The 16,693-nt window shown below is 37.4% G+C and overlaps 1 protein-coding gene across 2 annotated transcripts in view; it reads right to left on the reverse strand.

The window, feature by feature from the left end:
* Positions 1–16,693, reverse strand: part of RFC1 (replication factor C subunit 1) — an 82,559-nt gene that overhangs the window by 23,907 nt on the left and 41,959 nt on the right. For both annotated transcript variants that reach the window (XM_047719124.1, XM_047719123.1), the window contains exons 5-12: positions 14,093–14,325; positions 12,990–13,067; positions 9,763–9,840; positions 8,473–8,560; positions 7,011–7,294; positions 4,508–4,615; positions 2,071–2,250; positions 746–850 (exon numbers count right to left, since the gene is read on the reverse strand). In XM_047719124.1, coding sequence (XP_047575080.1) covers positions 746–850; positions 2,071–2,250; positions 4,508–4,615; positions 7,011–7,294; positions 8,473–8,560; positions 9,763–9,840; positions 12,990–13,067; positions 14,093–14,325 — 1,154 coding nt within the window. The remainder of the gene's footprint in view (positions 1–745; positions 851–2,070; positions 2,251–4,507; positions 4,616–7,010; positions 7,295–8,472; positions 8,561–9,762; positions 9,841–12,989; positions 13,068–14,092; positions 14,326–16,693) is intronic.

The raw sequence follows: 16,693 nt of genomic DNA on the forward strand, positions 1-16,693 counted from the left end.
GCGCTCAGCACAGAGTCTACTTCTCCCTCTCCTTCTGCTCCTCCCCCTGCTTGCACACTCTCTATCTCTAAAGTAAATAAAATCTTTAAAAAAAAAAGTCTCAAAGCCAGGGCACCCGTGTGGCTTAGTCAGGTAAGTGTCTGACTTGATTTGGGCTCAGGTACAATCTCAGGGTCATGAGCCTATGTCAGGCTCTGTGCTCAGTGGGGAGTCTGCTTCTCTCCCTCTCTCTCTACCCTTCCACTTTCCCTCTGCCCCTCCCCTTCCTCTTTCCCTCTGCCCCTCCCCCTGCTCGTGCACACGTGCTCACTCTCTAAAATAAATAAATCTTAAAAAAAGAAGTCTCAAGGCCACAAAAAGATAAGGAAAGGCTGAGGAACTGTCACAGATTGGAGGAGATATAGAAGATACCACAACTAAATGCAGTGTGGGATCCTGGAATAGAAAAAGGACAACCGGGGGTAATGTGAAGTTCAAATACCACCTGTACTTTTAGTTAGCAGTATGGTATCAGTGTTAATTTCCTGGCTTTGATAACTTTTTTTTTTTTAAGATTTTATTTATTTATTTGACAGCCTAAAGCAGAATCTACCTGCTCAGAAGGAAATAAGGTAGGTTCATCTGTGGTAGAAGGGGAAGTTAATCTTTAGGCAACAGGCCTTTAGCCACTCATGAAATGTCTCTATGAAATAGGAAAGTTGTTATATATATCAACTTAAATAAATCAAGTTCATTTTATACAAACCTCAGCTTCAACTGCTATTTCATACTTAGACTTCTTGCCTGGCATAGTTCGAATCAGATTCAACAGGCCATCTTCATCAATAATATTTGTCCCCAAAGCTGCTGCCTATTGATTAAAAATATAAATCATTAAAACCTAACCATTACTTTGTTTAAAAAAAAAATAATTCTAGGGTCTGTTCATAGGTGAAAACCAATATCCTAACCATTACTTTGTTTAAAAAAAAAATAATTCTAGGGTCTGTTCATAGGTGAAAACCACATTTGTAAATTAGAAAAACTACAGTATTTTTAAAAACCATATTCATGAAAAAGTACCATTAAACAAAGAAAGTAACAAATACATCCCCTAAGAGTGACAGGTTGGCAATGGACATGTCATGTTAGCACTTCTGTGGACTGCTTTATCTTCTCTTCTACCCTAGGAGGGGCAAAGTCACTAGGCCCTTCCAAGACAGACTCGTTGGAAGTTTTTGTTTTCTCCCACCAACTTCCCTGTTAAAATAACTCTGATGTGTTCATCTCCAAGTGATGAATTATGACTGAAGAATCAGAAAAGTCCTCATCCTCCCCAAACTCCCTCATAAGCCATGAATAGCAATGTGACAGCTCTGGCCAATGAGACTTCAGGGGAATTCTACAAGAGCTATTTCCAGGAAAACTCTTACAAGGCCAATCACAGTTAGTGAGGTATCTTGCCACTGCTTCCTTTTTCTGCCTTAAATGTGAACTTGAATGCCTACACTTATCTTGCAACACAAGGCAATGTGCACGGAGACTAAAGCTACCAGAAGGATGAGAGAGATGGAGGACGGAAGTAGCCTAGCTACATCACTGAGCTGTGGGGCCATCCCCAGCAATCGTCTGCCTGTGCGATTCTTACTGGGTAAGAAAATAAGCAGCTATCCCCCAACCACATGTACCAGATATTCTGTTACTTGGAGCTAAACATAATTTTCCCCAACACTAAAAGAGCTTTCAATACACAAAACTTAAGATGGAGACTACAGAGGCATATGCAGGAATATTTAGGACTGAAAGAAAAAGAAAACTACATTTGCTTCTATCTTTGAAAAGTGATCTAAACTAGGATATTACACCAGGAAAGTCAACTAAACAGGAACTGTGCCTTCAACTAGAAAACCAAAATCTTTAAGGTAAAGCCAAGAACACTTCTGTGGAAGAAATAATATAGGGATGAGATTACTTTTCCAATTTTTTTCTTCACTTAACTCTGTGTAGAGGGCATTATGACAAATGGTCCCAGTAAGACCCTGCCAAGGCAAGGAGGCTATTTCACTGTGCTGAGGAGACAGCAGGACCCACCTTATCACTCTTGGACTGTCCACTATCACGACCCATGACAAGGTAGTTTGTTTTCTTGCTGACATTTCCTGTTACTTTTCCCCCATAACGCTCAATTAGAGACTTGGCCTCATCTCGTTCAATGGACTCCAGCACTCCTGTGATTACAAATGTAAGGCCTTCCAAGCAATTTTCAGCTCCCTAAAAACCAAAACGTTCAAGCAGAGAGGAAATTACATGGTAGCCTTCCAAAGAAATATTTGGCATCAAAACTGCAGGAAGTTGATTTTTCTCATCTGACATCATAAATAATCTCAGCATGAAAAATTTGCAGGAAATTCACAGCATATAAGCAGAACCTGAAATTAAAGTCTGAGAAATTCTTATGTAGGTTAGCATTTAATAAACTTACAAAACCAGCAATGAAAAATATACATCCAATACAGTTCACAAACCTTATTAAAATTATCCATTCATACTACTCTCATGTATTTTTTTAATATTTAAACCACTAGTTGACTTGCAAAACTTTAAATAAACAACAAGATATAATCCACCTACAGAATTTGTTATTGTTAAAAAGGAAAGATTTGATTCTAAAAAGGCTAAAGAAGTTTGAGCTCCTGCCCTTCTCTCTGACTGTTTACTCTATGACAGAAAATATAACAACCTGCGAGTAACTTAAAGGCAAGATTGTATTATCTCTTGATTAGAAAGATAACTCGATATACAAAAGACACTGGCCAAAGAGAACCAAGTAGAGGAGACATTTAATCTTAACTGGAACTAGGCACAGTTATAGGCTTTTTTAAACTTTCGCAGTGGTTCAATAAAATGATTCAACCAAGCAAAATGGAAATTATGTAAACCATTCCAAGAGGCTTATTTCCCTCTGAATAGAGAACTGAGATCAACATAGACTCAAAACAAGCCTGGAAGGAAAAAGTTAAACAAAATTCAAAGACTGCCCCATTACATGTCCAATCCTTCACCATTCTGGTGAAGGGGCGCCTGGGTGGCTCAGTGGGTTAAAGCCTCTGCCTTCGGCTCAGGTCATGGTCTCAGGGTCCTGGGATCAAGCCCCGCATCGGGCTCTCTGCTCAGCGGGGAGCCTGCTTCCCTTCCTCTCTCTCTCTGCCTGCCTCTCTGCCTACTTGTGATCTCTTACTGTCAAATAAATAAATAAAATCTTTAAAAAAAAAAAAAAGAATCTTTCTTGATTGGGGGGGGGAAGCTATAAATTTGCTTGGAGAGAAAAGGTTTGATGAACAACATCTCGAGGTCCCTTCAAGCCTGATATTCTAGGACCGAAATGATCTTGTGAACACTAAAGTATTTAAATTCTTCTCAACAAATTCAAAATGACCCTGGAAAAGTCCACATGCAAGCCTCTTTCCCACACCCTAATCGCCTACCCTGAACTATTGCCCATTGTGGCTCTGAATATATATTTTACAACCAATCTCAGCATTTTTAGCCTCTCAACCAAACTTTTCCATTCTAGAACACTTACTGCAGGACCAGCAAGCGACCCAATATCCTCAACCTCTATTCAGTACTCCCTCCAGCACCGTGCCTTCACTGAGTCCCCCTAAGGACTCCACTTTGCCTAAAGTCCTCTCAAGCAGGGGCACCTGGGTGGCTCACTCAGATAAGCATCTGCCTTCAGCTCAGGTCATGATCTCAGGGTCCTGGGATTGAGCTCTGTATCAGGCTCCCTGTTCAGCTACTTCTCCCTCTCCCTCTGTGCCACCACCACCCCATTTGTATGCTCTCTCTCAAATAAACAAAATCTTAAAAAAAAAAAAAAGTCCCCTCAAGCAGATGAGCTTGCTGAGTCTTTCTTAGAGTCTGTCTTACACCACATGCAAGAGGCAAGGCTAACACCTTCCTCTAGCCTCCTACACAACCCATCAGCCCCTTAACATTCACCCTTACCCCTTTTTTATCAGGAAACTACTAATTTCCATTTGTGATCTGATTCCTCTCCCTTTCTACCACCTCAGAAACCTCATACTACATTTGATTATCCTTCTCTTTCTGGTATGCTTCAATCTCCCTTTCTGGTGGGTCCATACTATCAGCAAAAAGTACTGGTCTTGTGACCACCATATCCCCAAAACTGAGCTCCTCTAGGGTTGTGGATTACTTAAAGGAAAATTCTTCTTTATAGAATCAAGCTGTAATTCGTAACACAAATAAATATCCCTAAATCACAAAGATGGTGACTAAGGCTTTTCTGTTAAATTTTTTTAAGTAATCTCTAACCTCCGAAAGGGGGGCTCAACCTCACAGCCCTGAGACCAAGAGTCACACATTCCACAGAGACTAGGCCAGCCAGGCACCCTTGTGTTAACTGTTAATTATCAATTATCTACTGCTGGGAACACAGTGAATACATGCATGGACCCAGCGGCCAGAGGCCCTGACAGACTAGCCTGCCTCTCAACATTCATACCTTCGGTATTTCTTTGGAGCCCAGAGCTTTGGGACCTTCTCGATTTAAGTAGCTTCGATAAGCTTGATAATTAGTGCGTCTCTTCTCAGAATCTTCAGGACTTATAGACTTTGGGGAAAGAGGAAAAAAAAAAAAACAAAAAACAACTGAATAAAGTCATGCAAAATTCACGTAAAATTAAAAATATGTATCACTAAATAAAATTAAGTCACTTCCATCTTTGGTCCTGAAATTAACATTTTAGCTACACAGGTACTTCCCAGTTTAGACACGCCTGGCTTATACACCTCCCTGCATCAGCTCTTCTCAAGCTTTTTGACTCTCTAAAGGCACATACTGCAAGGGCCTAATGCAAGATTAGGTATACGAGCCAAATTGCTACTCCCAAACAGAGAAACAAAAAAAGTATACTTTATTTCAAAAATTCATGTGAATTTCAAGTTCTTTTCCATAAAGATATTCATGCATATTTCAATGAAAAAATTAATTTTCCCTCAAGTATACTTGATCACACAAGAAGATACCCCATGTTATCTCATACCCTTGCACACCCCTCAAACAAAGTAAATGGCCCTATACCTCTGAGTATATGAGCACAACAGGCTGAGAACTGATGGCTTCATTTACAGCAGGTTCAAACAACAGGCAAGCTTTGTTCCAGAAAGCTGATATATTTCCATACGCCACCACCTCCCTTCCAGGTTTAATCTCCTATTCTGTTTCTCTCAGGAGACCTTACTAAGGGTCTATCTCAGAAAATTCTGGGTAAACTTTTCAAACTATATATCCTTGGACTCACTCCAATTTTCTGAATCAGAGATATGGGGTATGGCTAGGGCATATGTATTTGGGGGAAAAACATCCTAGATAATTCTGATCTGAGAACCACTACAAGAATGGTCTCATGTTTTTTCTACTTCCTATTTTCCATTTTTCAAACTTATAAGCCAGTTCAAATCACTTTGAGAATTGAAAAAATATAACTTTTATACAAATACTTTTAATCAATAAAATAAGTAAGCCTCTTTGGCTATATGTAAGTCATCAGAGGCTGCTCCCAAACTCTAACCCTACTTTTTTAACAGTGGTTCTCAAACGCTGGAGGGCATTCGTATCCATCTGAGCTTATTAAAATATACCTGCCCAGACTATAAAACCATATATTTAACAAGCTTCACAGGAGAATCCAATGCATATCAAAATGGGAAAATTATTCATTTATAACATTAATTCTACAAAAAATATACTTCTGAATTATAAACCACTTATAAAGTAACTTTGAAACACACCCATTTATGAAGTCCAAATTTAACCAAGGAAGACTGAATTTATTAAACCCTCAGATATTCTCCAAACTGCTAAAAGTAAAAGTTCTAAGTCATTTCTATTCCAACTTTGAAAAATAAGGTGAAGAGTAAAGTAACATTTAAAGGTTTCTTCTCCTTTAATAAAAATAGACCGGCCTCTATAAAATGAACATACTTAGTGTGCCTGAAGAAAACATCCATCCACCAGGTAAGTATTTAGTGAAGAAAAACTGGAGACCAAAAAGTTAATTGTTCCCTTAACTATATTTATGAGCACTAAGCACACACAAAAGCATCTAGAAATCACCATTTCACTGTTCTGCACTAAAAAATAATGGTGATGAGCAGTTAAAACAGATAATATTCTACTTTTAATTTTATGTGCCTAAGAGGCTTGAAGGAATAGTGGCTTCTCACTACAAATCTTAGTTGGTCCCAAATTACAGATTCGAAGAAACCACTCAATTCTCAAACATACACGGGAACAAAGATTTTGAAAAACATTCTGCATTATTTCATTGTTTCTTGCCTTTGCAAATGATTTCATTATTTCAACACCGTTACACAAGAGCAAAAAGGGGTACCCTCAAGACAAATCCAAATGATTTTAATAATAATAGCAAAAACATAGCACTTAGTATGTACCAGGCACTATTCCAATATTTCAATATTAACTCAGATACTGTTATTATCCCTTTTTTCACAAACAAGGAAACCAAACTGAAGAGAAAGGAAGTAACACATCTGCTCCATAGTGGGGCTACGTGATCTGACAATGGCTCCAGAGTCCATGCTCAGAGCCACCGTGTTATTATACTGCTGTTTTCTGGGCCTCAGAGGACAAGTTTAAAGTTGGCTCTGCTACTTACTAGCTGCATGATCTTGGAAAAGTTACTGAACTCTATCATCAGACTGTTTCCTCCTCACCGAAAACTAAATAATAAAAGTAAGTCATCTTACAGGGTCGTTGTGAAGATTACATGAGATATCGTATGTATTAGCGCAATCTCCAATACACTCAATAATAAATACTGGCTAGTTCAGCTATACTAATAAGCTGCACTGTATAACAGCATCTAAGTCAGATAGCTTAAAAGTGCTATAATGATTTATAAGGCTAAAAATAAAACTTGAAAACAGTCAAACCCAAAATCAACACATAGCCCCCAAATGATATACTTTTAGAAAATTTCTACCTCTTTTTTAGCTGGAGAACTTTTGGGTTTCTTAGGAGTTTTTGTCTGTCCTTTTAATTCAACAGCATTTTCTTTTCTTTTTGAAGCCATAGGCTCTGTTTCTTTATAAGAACTCTCTCCCCTTTTTTTCAAAAGGGCCACCTTGGAACTGGCTTTTGGAGAAGTTTCTCCTATTTTGTGAGGGGACGACTTCAAATGTTGCTGAGATCCTATCAAACTTTCACATTTAGTTTGCTTCTTGGGACTGCAGTTCTTTCTGTCATCTGAAAATTGTTCTGTTTTTACTAGGAAGAAAGAAAACATTATGACTATTGTTTTGGGAAAAAAGGTTCCCCAAATCAAGATTTTTTTTTTCATTTTTCAACTGAATAATCTTAGTAGCATACAATGTCATATCATGATTTCTTAACATTCACATTAAGATTTTAGTTCTTTACACAGAACACTTTTAAAAAAAACATTTGTGCATTTTTATATAACCAGTTCAAATTAAAGGATCTGTCTTTTTAGATATAAATGACTAATGGGGTGCCTGTTATAACTTTTGAAATATAAATGACTTAAGGGGCAGCTATAAATGACTTATGGGGCATCAGTTAAGCATCCTACTCTTGATTTCGGCTCAGGTCAGGCTCTTAGGGTTGTGAGATCAACCCCGTGTCAGGCTCTGCACTGGGCGTGGGGCCTGCTTAAGATTCTCTCTCTCCCTCTGCCCCTCCCCACCCCCCACCAAGATAAATAAATAAAAATGACTCATCACTTCAAATGATATAATAAACTACATCTAAGGACATGGCCTTTACTCCATAGATAAACTTCAATGACCTGAAACCTAACACAGAGAAAACTTACTGAGTAGAAGAAACTTAACACAGAGAAAACGGACCCTCTCCCTCCCATTCTCTCCCTTTCCCTGCTCACCCGAGGACACTCTCAAATAAATAAATATTTTTTTAAAAATTTCTGTGTTTGTAATATAGTCTAAAAGCCCCAAATCCTGTAATTTCAAGACTATATGAATGAATTTACTTACAGGATTAAGACCATCTATACTACCAGATGCTTAGATTATCAGGACCAATAAAAAATAAAACCTACAAACAATCAGCAGGAGAGATTCAGATGACCTGGACAACTATGAATCCACTCTATGAGCTCAAAACATCTAGTTCTCTGCCATGATACACGGAGGCCCATATTTTGCGCTACACTTAGAAATTACCATTAACGTGAAACCAAGAACCAAAATACATTTTTTACAACAATCATAGACAGGCATTCAACACCAGCTAATATCCAAATACAGCTTTCAAAGTATCTAAGAAGAACATGCTTCAATACTCCTATGAAATAATGTCTACCGAACAATACAAGGCAATTACTGAATAGAATGTTTAAACAAGTTATCATGAATTTTCTTCTGTAAATGTTCCAGCTTACTTTTTTCCTCTGTTAGCATTACCTTTATGAGGAGATTTATGTTTTCCTGCTTTACTTAAATTGGCTTGGACAGATGAAAATGCTTCTCTCTCTCCTGGGTCCTTCTGAGCCTAAGAAAATTTCTAAGTGTCAAATGTGACAAATAATAAGAAAACTACTACCACAAAAATATGTTGTTAAAATTGACCAAAGTTTTAATTAATTTAAGTTTTAATTCTAAGATTAAGGGTCACCTTCCAAAGCAAGAACATACAATAAATTTTTATTCATTCATCCCTATACCTTCTGAGCAAAATGAAGCATTTTTTTCTTACGTTTAACTTTACAGATGAAGAAACTGATGAAAAGTTGTAAAAAATACATCTATAAAAAATTATCACAGTTGTTCCCAACTTGTGAGAAGGGAAGACTTGCTTCTGTTTCTTTCATCTCAATTCTCAAATTGTTAGTATTATACAACTAAAAACTAAAATCTAAACCCAAAAGACTAAACTAAAAAAACAATCTAAAGCTCAAAAGAAGACAGAGCACTTTCTCAAGAGAGGGAAAAAAAAATCCACTCTCCCCACTGCTCTTCAAATCTCCATTTTACAAAGAGGTCACAAACTGGGATGCATAACACAGTATTTTTTTTTTTTTTATAACTATAACTTGAATGCCTTTGGGAGAGTAAGGCTTTTCAAATACAAAGTCCCCCCAACTCTTTATTGTCTTATACCCACCTTCTGTAAAATCTTTTAAAATAGTCAGATATTGATACTGACAATAGTAATAGAATATGATTCAATGGAAACAAGGCCAATTTTTTGGAGATCAAGTGATTAAAAAAAAAAAAAACACCAATGCTTTTAAAGATTCCCAAAAATATACTCATTATTATTTGAGACTGTCCTAACACAGATCTTAAAGTGACCTAACTAGAAACAGCAAAACTGTGCTCCCAAAAAGACAGTAATTAACATTAAGGTGATTAACCTTTATGTTCCTTAGGAACCTTTGTAAGTGTTATTCTCCAAACAAGTACATAAGAACCCATTTGTGACAGAGAAAGTAAAAGTTATAATTCATTGTTTTGTGAAGAAAGGTTGTGGTTGGCTTTGGCTCGATCAACCTTCCTTTAGCAAGGATAAGTTTCTTGATGAGCTTCTTCAAAAACATTTTTATAGATTTTATAGATTAAAATACTTTAGCTTCTTTCTAGAAGAGTGACTCATGGTTGTATCTCCAGAGCCTAGAATACACAGGTATGAAAGGGAACCCTGATCTGCAGTGTATACTCCGAGTGCAAACAATCAGCCTGGTGAAACACTACCTTTTTGGTCTTGGGTTCTTCGTCCAACATGGCTAAAGTTCTGGCAAACTCTTCATCTTCATGCAGCTGTCTCTCCAGCTGTAAAAAGTATAAACAGAATAAAAGTTGCTTTTTTTCTTTCTGTAAATTAAAGTTTTTAAGTGCTTGAGTCATGATACTTATAAGAAACTGGAAAAAACATTTTCCAGAAAGTATGACATTCTTCTCCTTAATATTAATAGTTCACAAAATCACAGGTTTGCTTCATTAAGCCAAATAAGATTTCAGAAGAATTTATTTCTAGTTTTACAGGTGAAACAGACAAATCGAACATATTTTTAGTCACATTTCTCACTTATAAAGTTCAAAGTCTATAGCTTTTTTCTTAACAGTCCCAATACAACACTTACAGATCTCTTATTTCTATTTATTTTGAACTCTACAAAGAGCTCTCAAAAGAATCTCACCCTAACAGAAAAACAATAGGCTGAAGGGCACACACACAAAAAGTAAGAAATCAAGAAAATTATATTTCCTTTGTATGCAATATACAAATGTAACTACCACTTATAATCATCAAATTCTAATTTTCAATCACCAATTCAAATGTATCTGTTCTGACTTCTGAAAATTTAAGTCATCATATCAGAAGTTTTCCTAACATGGCTAATGTAACACACAGATACTATAATTACATTGTTGTTATTTCTAGTGTTTTCATTTGCAGTAAAATGTAGCTTTTCCAGAAAAGAATGTGTAGCAGTGGAATATAGTTCTCATTTACAAACTGACTGGTATTATGCCCCCTGATAAAATGGCTTAATGTAACAGCAAACAAAAGCCTCCCTATATTATTCAAACAAAGGAAAGAACCTCCAAATCCATCCAAACCAAAAGAAAAGGCTTGGAAATTGGCATATACCTGATGAGAACACAGTAACCAAGCATTTTCTTGTTTTTTCTAAAATGAACTCGAGCTGCACGGAGCCATAAGCAAGCCAGACAGATGCACATTAATACATTCCATTGCCTAATATATACTCACTGTAACTGAGCTACATATCTAATGCTGTAACAGTATGAAAGATCTTCATCATCGAAAGGTCTTTCAAACTCTAAACCTCCAATTGCCCGGCAAGGATTCCTAGTTGAACTCGACACTATTTTTCCAAAATTTCACACTACATAGTATCCGTATAGTAAAAAGGATCTGAGAAGCCAGAACAGAAAAAAAGTAAATGGCACCAGAGTTCATGTAATTCAGTGTAATCGAGTAAGATGGAAAAGATTTTGAAAACATGAACTACAAACTGTCAAAGTGATAAAATGTGATCAGATATAGTTCAGAAAACTGGATACTGTTCTCTCGCAATATTTACTAAGAGGCTTTTCTATGCCAAGCCCCGAAATAAGCATTGATGTCACAAAGGTTGAGTGAAACATAAACAGCCCGCACGGGGGGAGCTTAAAGCCTACAAGGAGGGAAACATAAATAGCAATTATAATGCATGTTTAAAAAATGGGGTGCGACTCAGTATGTAGGAGGGGTTTCTAATACAGTTTAAGAAGTATGAGAAAGTGATCCCTATGCTCATGAACAGGAAGGGGGGGTTGTTCAGTCATCGGGTCTGGAGCCTCTGACAGAGACAAACACTCCTCCCTGAAATATATTTTCATTTTGCTTCCAGAAAATACCAAGCTTTCCTCATTTTCCTACTTCACTAGCCACTTTCTTAAATCTCCTTCATTGGATCATCCTCCTCCTCCTGACCTCTACATGTTAACAGAACCCTAGAGTTCAATCTTGAGACTTCTTTTCTGCTTACATACTATCCCCCTGATCTCATCCAGTTACACTGGTTTCCAATACCATTCAACTGCTAATGTCCCCAAATATACATCTTCAGTTTAGAATCCCCTTCCCGACTCTGTACCCTGTCCCGGACCCGCAGCTCCAGATTCCTCTATCTAAACACCTACTCTGCACCTCCATTTTGAAACCTATTAGACATCTCAAACTCAACATGTCCAAAACCTAATTCTTTTCTTTGTACCAGTCTTCACCTTAAAAAATGATATCACCATTTATCCAGTTGCTCAGGCCAAAGAACATGGAGTCATCTTTGCATCTTCTTTCCCTCATACCTTACACCCAATCTGTCAGCAACAACTGCAAGGCTGCACCTTCAAAGCACGTTCAGATTACAACCACTTCTCACCATCCCTTCCATTACCACGAAGGTACAAGCCAACATCTCCTCTCACCTACATAACCATAACAGTCATCAAACTATCTGCTCCCTTTTTTTTTTTTTTAACTCATCTGCTTTTGATCTTTCCGCACCATGGTTTATTAGCCTCCCAGCAGCCAGAATAATTTTCTTTTAAGATCCATAAAGTCATGTCACTTTTGTATTCAACCATTCCAATGGCTTCTTATTTCACAGAGACCAAAATCCAAAATCCTTACTATTCCAAGTCCTTTTGGTAGGTTCCAGAGACTCGTCATGACTTACAGGATTTCCAAATTCATCAAACTCAAATGTTTCTCTCTGAAGAAAAGCACTTGCTTTTCTGTTTAGAGGAAATCTTCCTCCAGGTAGTCAGCCCCAAGGTCCACCATTATCATTTCATTTTGTTCCCCAATGTCACTTCCTCAGTGGGGCGTTCCTAACCCCTCTTTTTATAACAGAACACTCATAACCCCATTAATCATCCCCAAAACTATCTATCCATCCCTTTATTTTTCTTCACAGCATTTATAATGACCTGATACTTTTTTTAACTGCAGTATCCTTAACAACACCTAGCGAGAACTGTGCCATGCACTCAGTAATGCTCGGTATTTGTTGAATGAATATAACAGGTTTACCACTCAAGAGAGCACTCTGAAATAGATCTAGGGATCATGAGCATATACACAGAACTTACCATCACAGGAGTGGACTGAAATTGCCCATAGTGAAAAGAAAATGGGTATGACCAAATTAAATTGTTTTAACTATACTAAAAAAAGGCTTCCATTCAAAGAAATCTAACAATAATTTTTTAAGTAATTATCCCCTGCTCTGATCATTTATCTTTTACATAAATCTAGATTTTTATATATTAGATTTTAACTTATTCCACACACAACTCTTACAGTAAGAGAATCCATAATTAAACTAGAACATCCCAAGTATCTGCCTGAGTAGACTAAACAGCAAGGTACAAAAGTTGTTAATGATACTTAAACAAAATGCCAATACCTCTGCATCCTCATCAAGTTGCATTTGCTTGGCAATGGCTTCATCATTTAATCTGGAATCATCTGCGTTTTGTGAAGGCTATATTTCAAAGAAAATCAAGCAAGATCAGCATAAACCTTAAATTAAAAATTAGGTGCTTTTTCTTGACTGTAGCTTACTAAATACACCAATAAGAGAAAAGTTTATGCTATAAAATAGTCTCAGTGCACACCAGCCAGAAGTTAGGTTCACATCTACTCCCTGACCATACCCAATTTCCTAATGAGCAAATATCCTACAAACAGATGGTTCTCACTTAATTCTACAGAAATGTTCAAAAGTACCTGCAAAAAGACCTGTAGATCAACATCATGGCTTTAGAAATAGTCCAGAACTTTGAAAGACCAGTACATGTGAATGGTCACATTTATCCTACAGAGGCACTAATGAAATCAACAAACACACACCATTGGGCAGGGTTGAATTCAGGAGATTACTTTCACTGTAACTTATCTGTACTTGTTTTATAATGTTCAGAAAAAAATAAATCCAACTTCAGCCAAAGTAAAAAGGTCAAAAGTATAATAGGTAAGCCCTATTTGTAAGTTATATACTTACGACCTATTTGGGAACAAGCTTATCATCTAATTTGGTCTGGCTGAGGTCAATGGTTAAGTGAGTTTGCATTCTAAGTATTTAAATTCTAAGAATTACAATCTATCCTTATGATTTAAATTATCTTTTCCCACTTTCAAATATTTTAAAAAAAAATGTGCAGGGGTACGTGGATGGCTGTCGGTCATGATGCCAGTGGGGTCCTGGGATCGAGCCCCACATCAGGCTTCCGCTCAGTGAGGAGTCTGCTTCTCCCTCTCCCTCTGCCTGCACTTCCCCCGCTTGTGCTCTGTCAAATAAATAAATAAAATCTTAGAAAAAAAATTAAATGTGCAATATTCTAACTTCCTCATCATCTAAAATTATGGCAATGTATTTTATCATAATCACAGGAAAATTATTTTCATTAATAAAATATGTTGACCTATTTTTAACATCTGACTTTCTATTAATGTAACAGTGAATGGGTACAAATCCTGAACATTCTTGCTTGCCTGTTAAACACTCACCTCTTTTCTTTTGCTTGCTACCATCTTCTTATCTGATCTTTGGACACTTCCAGTTCCAAAATAATCAAGCACTGACGTGGGGGTAAGTTTTATTGGTGATAAAGGTTTATTCTTGGTCTTAGTGTTTTCTTCATTCTTTTTCATGTTTGATGCTCCAAGATAACTATTTGTAGATCCTCCATTCTCTTTCGATTTAGAGGCTGCTTTCTTACACATAAAATCATCTTCTTCATCTTAAATGGAATATAACCAAATACTGTGATAAAACATCGATTCTAATTATATAAAGCAATGACTTCCCCAGATTTATAAAAAGCAAACCAAAGCTACGGAATGCTGATTTCTTTTCTTCCTATTTCCTGAATTCAATACTCATCCCCACACTGACCAGTATCACAGATGTAATAAACAATTTCCGCCAATTACCACCCAGAGTACACAAATATATTTATTCATGCATGTATTCAACGAACAGTTAGCGCACCCATTATGTGCTAACACTGAGGACATAGCAGTGAATAAAAAGGACAAAATCCCTGACCTCATGAAGCCTGGAGTCTAGAAGAAGAAAAAGATAAGAGAAGTAAACAAATACATGCTGTCAAGTTGTAATTGCTATAAAGAAAAAGTAAAATAGGAAGAAGGAATTAAAGAGCAACAAGGGTGCTCTTTCAGTTATGGTGGTCAGGGAAAGCCGCTCTGATGAACACTGAAGACTGAAGACCGCTCAGGCAACGACAACTGCAAGAGCAGAAGCATGAATGTGAGTGTGCTTGGCGGTCATCGTGACTGCAGCACAATGAAGGGGCTACAGCACTAGAGTTAAGGTGACAGAGGTAGGGGCCAAATCCTGTGGGACTCTCTAGGTCATGGAAAGAATGTTAGTTTCTATTTAGAATGGGAACCCACTGAAAAATTTTTAACAGAGTATTAAGTGATCCAACTTAAGTCCTATCCTTCCGAGAACACACTGTCAAGAGGTAAAGCGAATGCAGGAAGACCATGCTGAAAGCTACTGCAGTTCCAGGAGAAATGCTGATGCCTTGGACGAGGTGGCATTTGCAAAGGTGGCAAGAAGGTGGCAAGAAGGCATCCGGCTACAGATGAAGGTGGACTGTCCAGCAATATCTACCCCTTCATTTAAGACTTTAAGCATTTGTTTTGTTACATTTTATCTTTCTAAAAAGCTCCCATTAAACATCTGGTTTTAAAAGTTTTTCCAGGGGCGCCTGGGTGGCTCAGTGGGTTAAAGCCTCTGCCTTCGGCTCAGGTCATGATCCCAGGGTCCTGGGATCAAGCCCCACATCGCGTTCCCTGCTCAGTGGGGAGCCTGCTTCCCTCTCTCTCTCTCTGCCTGCCTCTCTGCCTACTTGTGATCTCTGTCAAATAAATAAATAAAATCTTTTAAAAAAAAAACTTTTTCCAAGCCTTCTAGTCTTTCTAATGCTTAGATACCACAATGTTCCTCAAAAGGGTCTAAATAAACTTTTTTTTTTGGTTTGGTTCAGTGATTCACAAGATAGAAAGCTCTTTGCGTTGGCCTAATAACCAAAGAAATCCAATAAAAAGAAAAATCTACGAGGCAATTGTGAAGACTAGGTCAATGGGGATGGAGGGGGTCGCTTTATAAATCTGGGGTGCAAGACCACATAGGAGTGAGTCACTTCCTCTCAAGTCCGCCCTCACTGAACCAAGAGCATTTGCCAGGCACTGCACTATGCCTCCGTGGTTGTCATCTCAAAGAAGAAAATACCTAAGATATGTAAAAATCAAAAAGCATTTAGTCTTACCTTCTAATTATTATGTTAAAATGGAACTATAAACTTTACAAAATGTAACCTTACAGGTTTCTGATTACTAAACATAAAAAGTAATCCACCACTTAAAGCAAATTCACTACAAATGAACTGTTCCTTCACTACAAATTCCCAAAGATTTCACACCTCAGGCTACCTACCCTCCAAGGGCCAGCAATAGTCATGGATAAATTTATAAGATGATTCCGTGCTCGCTTCTGCAGCACATATACTAAAATTTATAAGATGATTCCACACTCCTTGCCACCAACAACTGGACCAGGAGTGGGCACTTATCAAGATGGGGGTCAATCTAACCCTTGATCAGTTTGCCGAACTAACATGCTTAAACTAAGACGCTAAAGATTCATTCCTGCATTCACTGAGAAATGACAATGGCTTAACAAATTCCATTTTGCTTATTAAGCTAGGTTTTTTACAGTAAGCAGGTTTTAAACCACAACCAAAAGATTTTAATTAAAGCATATTTATTTTATTTATCTTCAGCATGTTCAATCTACCTTCACAGTTAAAATAAAAATTCATTCGTAAATCTTCCTAAGTACATTGATGGTTTGATATACTTACCAGATTGCAGTTTAACCACTATTAACCAGAGTCAGCCAACAGACTAGGTTTAGTCACTCATATATCTGTTCTCCCTATCTGACAATCTGTCTCTGGCAGATGTGGGGAAAAGTGTCTGATTCGGATGGTTTTCCACCTAAGTACAACAGCCAGGAAAATCACCCTTAATAATCCTAATAACCATTAAGAATATAATCCGAGGGGCGCCTGGGTGGCT

The sequence above is a fragment of the Lutra lutra genome, chromosome 2 (assembly GCF_902655055.1).
Source record: "Lutra lutra chromosome 2, mLutLut1.2, whole genome shotgun sequence".
NCBI lineage: Eukaryota > Metazoa > Chordata > Mammalia > Carnivora > Mustelidae > Lutra > Lutra lutra.